Genomic DNA, 13367 nt, shown 5'->3' on the forward strand with positions numbered 1-13367 from the left:
TGGTTTAAAGGGAGGTTTTTTACATATTGGCACCTAAAAGGACCAATTAAAATACCTTACAGCTGCTCTTTCTTAACATCAAGAGAGGGCTACATATTTTCAATTTTTTCTTTTTTTTTTTGAGGTTTTGGTCCTGTCTTTGAGAAAAGTCCTTCTGAGGTATCAATACACAATGAATTCAACTTTTTTGTTTACTTTTTTCTTTCCTTAAAAATGCATAAATGCAGTACAGAGACAAAAAGTATCAAAATAGACCCTAGCTAAGATAAATATACAAACAGGTGTTACCTAAACCACTTATCTAACTTTTATTTTTTAAAGATAATACACTTAAAAAAAATCATCGTCCCAGACGTTTTATGAAAAACAAAACCAAAAAAAACTATCCATTATACCTGCTGCACTTAATATGATAAATACATACACTTTAGCATAAGCAATACAGTATAGGAAAAACTGAGCTCAAAGCTTTACAATATCTAAACAGGTGCAGAAAATTAAAACAGTAAAACAAAAAAATTATGTAGAAGAAGCTCTTGAGAGCTAAGCCAAGCCATAATATACAATAAAACACCAAGAATTTTGTAAAGTAACTTAAGTGTAATGAGTGTTTGCTAACTCCATCAAAGGATATCAGTTAATTCTACATCTTAGAAAACATACAGGTGTACCTTAAAGCACAAATTGAAGTTCATTTTTGCAAATGCAGCAGTTTCCTTTTGAGTAGTGTGTGCAGGTTTGAGTCACGTCCATTAAAACTTAAAACTCTTTTAAGATGTAGATTTGTCCCCCTCCCACCCAACACGAGCATAGTGGGCTGTGAGCTCTGCTTTACTCTTTGGATATCTTATTTCGTTCTGTAAAGACAATGTCCCTCTCCACTGCTGCACTGGAGAAAAGGTTGGGCACAACTGAGCAGACAAGTCGCCACTGACGTCCCACTCAGTGTATAAGTCTATAAAGTCCACTCACATTATCTGTGCTGGCAAGCAAAAAAAGCAATCTTTCAGTGATCTCTGAAAAATTCCCCACAACATGATCCAATATGCAGAAACACCTCTTGAGTCTCAGGCTCTGGGAGTTTACACTGGTGCAATCATGGTTAATAGATCAGCTTGGGAAGGAAATTTAAAGCTATGCTGCGACCCCTCGATGCCAGATAGCTTTGTTAGCAACGGCAATCGTAATACTCGCCATTCACTACAAGCACTGCTTACAATAAGATGTAGCTTTGCATGTGGAAGAAAGCCACAAGAGATTCAAGGGGTTGACTCTCCAGCTTCAAAAACATTAAAACACTTTTCTCATCTCAACTTAATAATCTGACATTATTCTTAGGTATGAAAAAAACAACATTAAAAAAAAAAGGAACAGGGAGGAATTATGATATTGTCTTTTAAACCGTACATGCATTAATATGCATATATGACTGTGTGTATGGAGGTTAAATTAATTTATATATATGCATTTACAGTTTAAATCAAAGACCTCAATCATAAAATATTCATCTAAAACAGCTGGCGAGTCAAACTCCTGTAACAAGGAGCTGAGACTGTCCACATACTTGTTAAACAATGGGGTTGATGGCTCTGTTGAGCCTGCTCAGTAATTGGCTCATTTGAATTGCTCTTATTGGCTTAAAGCGAACCTGTCTTCACTGTGGCACTCTAATTAGAGAACGCAATTAAGCTTCAACATAAAGGATCCGTTTATAGAGGATATGCTAATAGATCACTTAAAGATGGTGAATATGTATTCTGTGAAGACCTTTTAAATATGTTGACCTCTTACATTTTGCTCTTTGTAGAACTCCATTTTTTTCTGCTCTTGTTTTGGAGAGGTAGTCATTTTTCACAATGAGATACAATATGGTTTTATTGTTCGTGCCCGTGAACTTTCAGTATGGATTCATTGCAAGACTGTGCATTTTTGCAAAATACAAATCCCTATGCTTGCTGCATTGCAACTGTAAACTGTGTTTTGGTTTTTTTTGGAAAAAATAGGAGTAATAAAAGTTAAAGAAATAATAGTGTAGATGTGGACAGTCAGGCTCAAATATTTTGCATTTTGCTCTGAGAAAATGTTTCAAAAGAGGTAGTGCTTTTGTATCTTTTGTTATTTTTGGATTATGTCTTTAACTGAATACATGGTCAGAGGTGAACTTTCTAAAAGTATATTCATTTTTTTAAAGATTACTTTATCATCTGAAAAAGCACAAGGCAAACTATTGCTTTAAAACAACTTACTGAAATCAATAAAACTACAGTTCTTTTTCTGAACTCTACAGCAATCAGAAACCGTCTCATCCTCTGTGTAATACACAAACACTGAATTTGCTTTGGGGTTCTCTGAGCAGATTTTTATACCAGCCTCTCTGTATTTATACTGTATAAACACACACATTTGATATATGTGTAAAATGCCAGTGTATTTTCCATCTAAATATTTTTGAATAAAAAAAGAATTGTTAGGATTCTAATGCAATTTTAGAAATCATAAAATTTAAGCAATACAATTAGAAAAACAATTGAGTAACAATTTCCACAAAATCATTTTTAATCCACTTTTTTGGTGGATTATATGGGTGAACTGCTTGCTTGCTCATTTCGAAAGAATGATGGGCTTTTCAGGTGACAGAACACATATCCCTGTGTAATAATTCCACAGATGTATTTTCTCTAGGACTGATTACAGGCATCATTTGACTCGCTCACAGGAAAACAAGGACTTTCTCCTTGAAAATGAAAAGGAACAACTGAAACCACATTTCCAGGGAATGAAAAGCCAATTGAAATATGAATTTGGAAAGCTAAGAATGTTTTGATATGAACCATATCTTAAAGTGAAAACATACAGCTACTTTCTTTTCTATTGCTTATCTGTGAAATATGCAACAAGGTATTATCAATTTGTTTTTGGATTGCATGCTATGGTAAATGAGGTATTTTTCACTACCAAAATAAAATAGATAATTGTTTCTTAGTCATCCTGAATCTTAATACTTAACCTAGTTTGGGTCAGTCAGAGGGTGGGGACCATATTTTTTGCTTGATACTGTATGTGTCTTGCGGATCACTTGAAACATCACAGGATTTCTTTTTACGAGTTTAATTTTCATTTTGGAAACCCCTCTTATTGACAGTGGTTGTATAATTCCAAAATTGTACAGTTAGAAGAAAACAAATTCATTTATCTAATAAGCTTTTGAACCAAAACTTGTCAACCAAGACTTAAGGAAAACATTTTATTTTACAGTACAAATGTCCCTCTGTCTTTTAATTGAACCACTTTAGACATAAAAAAAAACAACAATGACAAAACATACAAGTCAGCATTAAGGAAACAAGTAATATCTTGTATTCCTTTTTTGAGAAAAATGTATTATTTTAGTGTTTACAAGAAATAAAAAAAAAACAGTTTCCACAGGGTATGATAAGTACAATGAATCCAATCAAAGGGAATCATGATACAAGACTGAGGCTAACAGAATGGACGAGCACGTGTGCTGTATTTCAGGACAAGTTCTCCCTCTCTGATTCAGTGAATGTGGATTTTTCTCATTTGGTATTTGCGTGTTCAGTGTGCCGTGCAGGGAGAAATGGCCACTGGCCGTTACTGAAACATCACCGTCCACAACAACAGACTGTCCCCCTAGTCGCTACTGTCCCATCATCTTCAAGTGCCTTTAAAAGGGTTACATAAGACAGTGGAATACTTTCTCATGAGGCTTATAAAGCTTGTGTTTAAAACACTGTAGCCTGAGAAGGAAAAGGGTACAGCTCTTAATTAAGTGCTTTTGATTTCCCTTGAGGAACTGCAAGAGGTTTGTTAATACTGTTTAAAGTTTTTGGCCTTAGACCTTATCTACAGGGTATTCTTCCTTCTAGACAACTAATAATTTCAAGCTTTAAAGAAACCAAATTCTTTATCTTTTTCTTCCTTTACTTTTAAACTTTGGTTTGGAATGCTCTGTACTGTATGCATTGAAATAATAAAAAAAAAACAATTGTATTCTTTTGGCCAGTACGTTTAGAGAGACAAAAAGGTATTTAAAAGAATTATCAAAAACAAAAAAAAAGTGTTTTTGGTTTTCTACATGTTTCTTTGGTAACCTGTAACACAAATAAAATGGGAAACAAAAAGAAAAACAGGAAAACACAACAAAAGAAAATTTGGTCTGGCACTGCAGGAAAGTTATGGTTTATGCTCACGGATGTTGCGTCCCCCTCCCAGATATAATGGTCAATTCACATCATGAATTGCAGATAGCTTTCTAATATATGTATAGAACCTTAAACTGCTACTGAGCATATTCACTATGTTGGCTGCCCACTTTAAAACTCCCTATATACTACACTCGACGCTGTTTAAGGTGAAATCTTCTAGGAATGAGGTATTGTGTGACTGAAGAAATGCATAAAAGCAACGCTGTGTTGTAGCTGATGTTTTAAAGAAATAAAAACTAGTACTGTCCAAATTAGGGATGCAGACCTTCATGTCTGTACAGAATATCTCTCCAAACTTTACCTGGGCTAAACTGCACACCACTGCTGAGGCTTCGGATCCAGAATGCAACAATTTGTAGTTAAAATCTCCAAACTGCAACAGTACAACAGTACTTAAGTTCTTACTGCAAACGTTAGGGGTGCAACCTCAACATACAGACTTTTATATTTGGGCATCAGATTCCCAGTCCCTGGACATTAAGTGCTCTTTGGAACAAAGTACTTAAAATATCATAACCATATAATGAACAACCCTAGGGAAAAAAACCCAGAAGATGGAAAATAAAAAAAGAGACCAACTGATTTTTTTTGTTTCCTCAAACTTGGGGGATGTCATTAGGTGGGGTGGGGGTAGGCTTTGGGAGTAGTTTTCAAAAAACAATAATTGTTTACTGGAGACACCTAGTGTAGCAACTGTAAAACTGATTCCTTAAAAAAAAGTGAGGAAAAATCCCTACCACGTACATTTGTTAGGAAACACCCACGGTACAGTCTTTAATTTTGTCAAAAGTGACAGTTCCTCTGCATTCTGCGGACAGCAATCCAGCTTTCCGATCCCCCGGCTGCACAGGACAGTTCATGCGACAGGCAGGATGAAGGAGGACAGTGGCGACGGTCCTTTACCTAGACGTCTTCCTTGTCTTTAGTCAAATCTCCTCACAACACAGCACTGCCACTTTTCCCATCCAGATCAGAAATCCAGGCAGAGACCAACTGGAAAGTGGGGGCCTTTGCAGAAGTGAGCAGATCGTTTCTAAATATGGGTTTAATGCTGCTCCCCCCAAAAAAACAGAATAAAAAATTAGGGTTACCCTCCACCAGTCCAGTCCGACAACAAATAGCACCAACACCAGCCGTTATGGAAGTTAGCACAGACTTCTTAAGAGTTTTTCTTCCACTGGCTGTCTGGAGCTCTCCTTTTCATGAAAAAATTGTCAGTGAACAAGGTTGTATCTCCACACAAATGCCACCTGTCTCTGCGTCTCTCCAAAAAAACTTGAATTAACACTTCACTGGGTAAACTGGTGTCTGGAAACTGACAAGTTATTTTGTTTGGAACAGATGTCTGAGGTAATGTTTTAAAAATCGTGCCACCTCCACCCATCTCCCCACAAAACAAAGCTATATTTCAGCCACAAAAAATAACATTTCATGGAAAGAAAGGTACCTCCAAAACTTGTAAAAAGTATGCATGTGTATGTTTGTATTTGTGTATATGCCCACACATATACTCATACTGCTCGTGGGGCGGGAAAAACCTAAGACCAATAAACACTAAGACTGAAACGTGACAACTGATCCCAGGCACAAAGCTGATGCTGCCGTTGATAGGGAGCATATATCCTCTGTGTCGAATAAAGGTCACTGGATAAGAACCAATATTTAGCGTTGACGAGAAAAAAAGATAAAGCTGAAAAAATATTAAAACAAAAACAATAAAACAATGATGTTTTGTAAAGTCTATGAGCCTTGCATGGTGATCTGAAATGCCCCAGTACGGTGGCTGAAGTTTGTGAGCAAAAGTGAGCCCCGACCCTGTTTGTAATTTTCTGTTTTTTTTTTCTTCTACTTTACAATGTGAGGAAGAGCTGCTCCACTGACCCTCTTCTCTCAGCCCTCTACTCCAACTCTTCGGCAGGAATCTCCTCCTCCAGTTCCCGCTCGTCGCCTGGCAACGCCAGGTTCTGGGAAACTGTTGCCATGAGCGATACGGGCCTGTTGTCCTCCTCCAGCTCCGCTGGCTCCTCCTTGACATGGACCTGGTGCCTGGAGGGAATTGAGATAAAACTGAGAATCTGGGCTGAACAGAAGAAACCACTGCAGGGTAAACTAACCTGTCTGCACAACACTCCGCAATAAATGGTTTCCCACAAACATAACACCACTGTTACCGTCCTGCTGAGGGGAGAGGGGCTTGGGCTCTTACCCGTACTGCTGAGGGAGAGGGGTTTGGGCTCTTACCCGTACTGCTGAGGGAGAGGGGTTTGGGCTCTTACCCGTACTGCTGAGGGGAGAGGCCAGGGCTGCAGCTGCCATTGCTGTTGACCTGCTCCACCGTGCTGCTGACATCATCATGGCCCACGTGCATCATGTTCATACTGGCGCCAGTGGAGGTGTTCACCAGGGTTGGGCTGTTCAGAAGAGGCAGACTGCTCTCTGCCAGGGCCGCCTAGAGGTAGGAAATATTCATATACGTCAAAGAATGAGTTAAATATAATTCCCTCTCCCCCTTTTAAAAAAATTATAATGACAAATTTGTTTTCTTTTTATACACTTTTAAGCTTTGGAACTGGTCATTGTTGATCACCTCCAAACAGAGGGGGAAGAATCCACGAGTGCTTAAATGCCCATAGAGGAATGATGCAGCTCTCACTCACAACACCGCAAAGCTCACAGTTGCCTGATAAGTCAACAGGGGGCACTGTTGCACAGCAAACCAGGATACCCTGGCCGAGCGGTGGTGTTGTGGTGTTTGGAGAAATCCTGGGTGTTCATTATTTCCCACTTTCTGCATGATTTTGCTCCTCCTTCCGCTTGTAATCAAAGGGTTTCTAGGAGACCCAGCTATTGCTGCAACAGCTTCTTTTAAAGGCGTTGTCAGATCTGTTAACAGTGGGCCATGCCTTAAAATGTAGAAGGTGTGTGCTTTCTGTGTAATTTTCAATCATTACAGCTTCTCCTTTGAAGTCCTATAAGTCAGGAAAACTCAACAGCACAGCAGCTGAAAGGCTCATGGCAATTCTCTCTCTGCAAATGAAGTGCAGGGATTTACTAAGGTGAAAGGTCAATCCAAGCAGAAGCAGTCTTTGCAGGAATATTTTAATCCAAAAAGACACTACGGCAGAGAATTGCACACCACACTCAATGGAGCAAACTGTACAATGTGGAACTAACACTGCAATAAAGAAAAACCTAAAGACCAGCGTCTTTACCCTCATATGGAACTGGCTGGCATGCATGAGAGCTGTCTCCCAGCGTGAGTGCTGGGCTGCTAGTGCAGAGCATCAAGAGCTCAGCAATTGCAACCTGAACACCAAAATGTCTGAACACATCTGGCTGAACACATTCTAACCCCAGAACATTTTGTCAGATCAGAGCAGGCCTGAATCAAAGCAGGTTCTCCCGATTTTGCATTTTAAGAATTTAACAACATATTAATGCAGAGAGCATTACCCCTTGCCATGTCCTATGTGTAACTCATAAAACAAAGGGGAGAAGCAGAGGAAAATTTGGAGATCAGCCACACCAAGATTAAAGTACAATGCTTAAAAGAGCATCTGGACAGATAGTTTGCTCACACCCATCACCGATACACCAAGTATTTGAAGGTTTAATTGAACCTGGCTATAGGCCAAGTATGTAACTACAGTGCCAATTTAGGTACATTCACTATTGGAATGAATTCTAAGGGTCATGGACTGGATCTATAAGCTCTGGACGTTTGAGTTTGGTTCCATGATCCAGAGGATAACAGCATTTAACAGCTAGCTTGAAAATTATATCAGCAGCACTATTAGTTGAAACGTTTGAAGTCAACAATGGTTAGTCTGGTTTTCAGCACATTTACATACAACCGCTAACTTTAGTTCCAGCAGCCATTGTGCTAGCAGTGTGTTCTGAGAGGAGAGACATGTGTGTGTTGCTGCTGAAGCCTTCTCTCCACTAGGTGTCCCCTCTTCACAGCAATAAAGCTGTTGGAATAGCCAGTGCACTCGGAGACATGTGAGGAAGCTCAGAATCAAAGAAATCCTGTTTTTCATGTTTTTTTTAGAAAAGCTTCTTTTTGGGATTACGTATCTCGACAGAATCAGGAACAATTATGCTTCAAGTTATTTTTTCTCCTTATGCAAATTATGCAAAATAAGTTCCAACTGTAAAAAAGTTTGGTCTTGTTCTCGTAAGGCTTAGAAGCCCGAGAAAATTTTCCAAACATTAATATATGGTACTATAATACCACACAAAATGCACAGAATATATCTTACATAAGTCTGAAAACAGTCTGTGCAATAGAAAATTGCTCTATATTTTCTTGATAAAGTTTATTTTGAGGAATTAAGAGGAAAAATTCAGACAAGACAGAAAATGAAAGGAAACGGGGCTGGACTGTTCTCACTTCTTTAAATAAAAGCAGACTAGAGCATTTTTATGTGCAATTCATGCCAACTTAAACCGTAATACACACAAAAATGTCAGGAGTAACCCCCCACCTATCCAGCCCAAAAGTTAGAAGTCTGCCCACTGAAAATCCTGCTTCAAAAGACTGATGTGTTATTTCACATGTTTCTGGAAGCTGGGGTGGAGCTGAATCAGTAAAATATCTCACAAACATTAGCACATAATTGCAGCAGCTGTGTGAAAATCTTAAAAATAATAAAGTACATGCAGTGTGGTACTAAAAATTTAAAGATTGTTGGATTTACAAAAAAAAATAAAAAAGGCACGTGGAATTTTGTAAAGAATGTATTGGTTACATTTCCAAGGCTTTCTGGGCTATGCTATTATCTTAATTACTCAGTGTGGAATTATCATTACTATTCTTTGCTGTCTACGCATTCCTCAGCTTTTCCAGTTTCCCCATTATCGTCAGATAAAAAAACACTTTGTGCCTACAGAAAATCTTAGCACGTGAATTAAAACTATGGAATCTAATTTCTTTTCCCTGCAACTTCTTCATTCTTGGTTAATTAATTCCCTAGTTAACCTGAAGCTCAGCCAAGCAGACACTGCCAACACGTCATGTGCTACACACCAATAAAATGTTGATATGCTTTACGCATTTCTTAGTAAACTTCCCACAATTTCAGACTTCAATTTCAAATTATTCACTAATGGATCACAAAAATCCACACAATAAATATTCACAGTGCTATAAGTGCAGCTATTGTTGCTATTGATAGTGGTGATGGTATTAGAGTTCCTTTCTTTTGACTGTGTGACTCTGCAACAGAGCCTGTGATTCCCGCATGTTAAGCTCTACAGACAGCGAGGGTGAAGTATGAGCAGGAATAATGCCTTATTAATAGGTAGCTTAAGGCCTGTATTTTTTATTCATGATGGCATTTTAAAGAGGCTATAGGAAAATAAAAGGGCACATCGTCTTCACAGAGAACGCCCTTCTTGTAGCTGTCGAGTGCGGTTATTTATACGGTTTTATAAACGCCAACGCCACCTCTTTCAACGGCCAAGTTGAAAAGCCCCGTGCTGTAGAAGCAAGGAGCCACCCTTTTGTACACACGGCGCAGATGCTCCGCAGTCAAGACAGGAGGCCAAGTTCAATCGCAGCACTAAAACTGCTCGGGCACCATTGTTGACATGCAAAGTCATTTTTATTCCTTTTTTCCTACAAGTTGTCTTTTGTGTTCCTGAAGGACGCCTTTGAACTATGGCAAATGCTGCCAGTTGCAGAGGTCACAGAGCAATGCCTTACAGCCTACTGCGTACGATGAACTCCTTGATGCTCTTGAGCTCTACTGGAGCTCAAGTCATTGAGTTCCAGTAAATAATTACCTGTATTGGCAGCACCACACAAGAGTTTCTGTGTCTGTAGATTGTGAGTGGCTTGGTGGACAACAAGGGTGGTCATATCAGGTCAAACTTTCCTTAATCAACTTTGCAGCAATGTATCTTAACAAGATGGTTTAGGGAGCTAACAGGAACAACTTACTAAAAACGATTAAGGCTAGGTGACAAATGCTGAAAAGAAACTGTTTTTTTCTTTTATATGGATCTGTAAAAGACGGTTGATAGCAACATGGCTTCAAAGGCATGAAATATTAAATTCAGCCCTAAAAAAAAATCTTCCATTGGTATTAGTTAAAATCTGAAAGCAAAACTAATGTCGCCGTAAAATGGATTTTCCAGGACAGACACTAATCTCATGCTCTGACCTTAATTGACAAACACTTGACGCCATAAATCATCCCAAGCTGCTTTCGAATAGATGGGGAGGGGGGATTGTCCTGCAATGTGCTAATTACAACAGGAAATTGATATTAGTTGCCCTTGGACTGCCGATCCCAGCCCACTGAAACATCACACCAACTCCTCCACCACACTCACCTGGTAACTGGCATTCAGCGATCCATAACCAAGGCCAGAAATCATATTCTTTACTAATGTTGGGCTTCTGGAAAATCACAAAAACACAAGATACAGAGATTGGTTACTCAATTCTGATTAGTAAAAAAGAATAAAACAAATTTTAAATGGTTCAATGGCATTTAAGTTAAACATTAAGTTACTTCTGATCAAATCAAGCCACATCTGCAACAATTCCTGATGTCTTTCATCAGACCCCTAAGATAACCACATAACATCTGGAGTGTGCAATGGAAGCAAACTGGGCACAGAATAAATTCTAAAATCCAACAATAAAATGGTTCTTTTCAGATTCCTTTTTAAATGATGAAAGCCTGGTCAATCATTAAACATATCAGTACACTTCTCTATGACTGCATCCATCATTACAGCATTCTGAGTTGGACAGACCAAGAGGGCTCCTGTGCTTTTCCGCAGCTCCACACCATATTCATAACCGTCAGCTACGACTGCGGGATTCTTGCCAGAGTTTGTTTCTGCTGCTAAGCGTCTCTGCTGGCTGGGGAAATGTGCATTGCATTGAAGATGGCCATGTTCCTTTTAAGTCAAGCGTTCTAATGCAAGGCTTTTTTTTATAAAAAGTCCTGTGAGGCAGATTGTCTCTTAGGTCCCCTCAGGTGGACAGCTGAAGTGCCTACCCGGTCATCTTTGGTGGTCTCCTCTTTTGGTATTCGACTTCATCCACTGTCCACACGGCTCCCTTTACGTTCTCTACTCTCACAAAGCACTTGTGCAGACTCAGGTTATGGCGCACAGCATTCTGCAGGATGCCAAACAGGTCAGGGGCGGGAGAAAAGAGAGAGGAAGAGACAGAGAAGAGGTCACTGAACAAATGTAAAAACAGTTGATTTCAGACTCCTACTCGTTGTGTATCTAGAGGTTCCAGTTCTCATGGAAAGACCAAGGGCTTAACCTACTGTTCTGAACTCAGCTCTTGGTGACTTCAGAGTGTGAATTACACTGCTAATGAGAGGTCATAGTCATACTACTCTCTTCCAGTTACCAGTGTAGTAATCGGTAAAACATTTGGTAACAATCTTACAAAATCATTGTAGTTGCCAGATGAGAAAGAATGGAGAAGAAACTCCACCTTGGACAAAGATACTAGATCAGGGTGGTCTAATCCACTCTTGAAAGGCCAGAGTGTCTACAGGCCCTTGTCTCCCCAGTTGTCTAACCACAGTTAGAGCAGCAGCACCCGAAGAGCTGGGAGATTTTAGGTAAATCAGCCTCATTAAGTCAATTACCAGCTGATTTATCTTGCCAAGAACTGAGACAAAGTGAAGACCTACAGACATGCAGGCCCTGCAGGCCTGGAGTTGGACTACCCTTTACTAGGTGATTTAGCACTGCACCTTGCACTTGTAGCCTCAGACAGTGGAGGAACCGGCCCACATTCAGAAGTTATCAAAAGTGATCATACAGAAATTCCCAGCAGATGGAAATGAATAAGAAATTATTCTGAAATATGTTCTACAGGGCTACAGGGCTCCATCCATCCATTTTCTAGCTGCTTCTTTCAATTCAGGGTGCAGGGGGAGACAGACCCTATTTCAGCAAGCAACGGGTGCAAAGCAGGAAACACCTTAGACTGGTGTCCTGTCCATCACAGTATTTAGCATGATTAAATGAGAAGAGTATTTTATATCTATTTCTCTTTCTATATATAAAAAAGAATGATAAAATAGGATTACATGATCAAAATAGGAGTGTATCTCAAATGATTTCTGTTAGTCATCACTTTCCTTACATTCTTTATACATATAAAAGCTTTTCGATGCATGCCAGTGTTTTATTGCCAGTATTTCCCACTGCGCTGATGCTACACCGATGCAAACAGCGAGAAGCTGGAGGGTACTGGGAGACAGTGGGTACTAGGACACAGAAAATAGGTGCCATCTCTGATGCTAAAATACAAAGATGTTACCCCCCCACACACATGAACACACTCCCCACCCCCCCTTTTAAATTTCACTAATCAGCCACTATCTAGAATAACACCCCCAAGGGAGGCACATTCCTTTTCATCTGCTATTTGTAGTTTGTTCATGCCCAATTTCATTACCAATTTTAATTCGTGTATAATTAAATCCTGTGTATTTTTTCTGACACGCTTTTTTAATCCATAAGGGAGAAATGCTGAGGCTGGAATCACTCCTAACCATAATTACAAGTGCCATAATCAGACTAGGCCTCCCTTCTTTGAATAAATTTCCTCACGCAGAAGCGATGATGCTTAGTTTTGCAAATTAGTATGACCCCAATTTCAGACAGCCACCTCGCGAGTTTTATTTGCATTCCCATTCGTGATGAAAGACTAATTCTCCCAGTTAAAACATTAGCAGCAATTTAGAGGGGGTCAGACACTGCAGACATAAACAAAATGCCTCAACCGCCCAAGAATAGCAGGGGGAAAAAACGCGTTTAAGAGGTATGAAAAAAACAGTCACTGCGCACAATGCTGACATCTCTCTGTTACTTGAGAATCAAACCCATTATATCTATTGAACACCTAAATAAATGTTCTCCATCACCCTCATCAATAAAACTGGATTATAAATAGTTTTTATATTGCAAGTCTAGTTCTCATATGATACAGTGTATCATTGCCAGTACTATCTATAAAAATGTTGTCAGGCAATTGATTCACAGTTCCTCTTAAGTTATGTTGGACAAACCAATCATTCATGCAGCTTCGAGAACTATTCATTTGTCAATGACTTAATACCTTAACTACATCTTCAAAACAGGTTTTCACTAGAC

The 13367-nt window shown here is 39.2% G+C and overlaps 1 protein-coding gene across 7 annotated transcripts in view; it reads right to left on the bottom strand.

Moving 5' to 3' along the window:
• Positions 1 to 306: 306 nt before the first annotated feature.
• foxp4 (forkhead box P4) overlaps positions 307 to 13367 on the bottom strand; it is a 135450-nt gene continuing 122389 nt past the window's right edge. For all 7 annotated transcript variants that reach the window (XM_088920944.1, XM_088920943.1, XM_088920942.1 and 4 more), the window contains exons 14-17: positions 11243 to 11364; positions 10566 to 10632; positions 6503 to 6675; positions 307 to 6272 (exon numbers count right to left, since the gene is read on the bottom strand). In XM_088920944.1, the coding sequence (XP_088777070.1) occupies positions 6125 to 6272; positions 6503 to 6675; positions 10566 to 10632; positions 11243 to 11364 (510 nt within the window). In that variant the 3' untranslated portion in view covers positions 307 to 6124. The remainder of the gene's footprint in view (positions 6273 to 6502; positions 6676 to 10565; positions 10633 to 11242; positions 11365 to 13367) is intronic.

Source organism: Atractosteus spatula, chromosome 7, assembly GCF_055471065.1.
Source record: "Atractosteus spatula isolate fAtrSpa1 chromosome 7, fAtrSpa1.hap1, whole genome shotgun sequence".
In the NCBI taxonomy this organism is placed as follows: Eukaryota; Metazoa; Chordata; class Actinopteri; order Semionotiformes; family Lepisosteidae; genus Atractosteus; species Atractosteus spatula.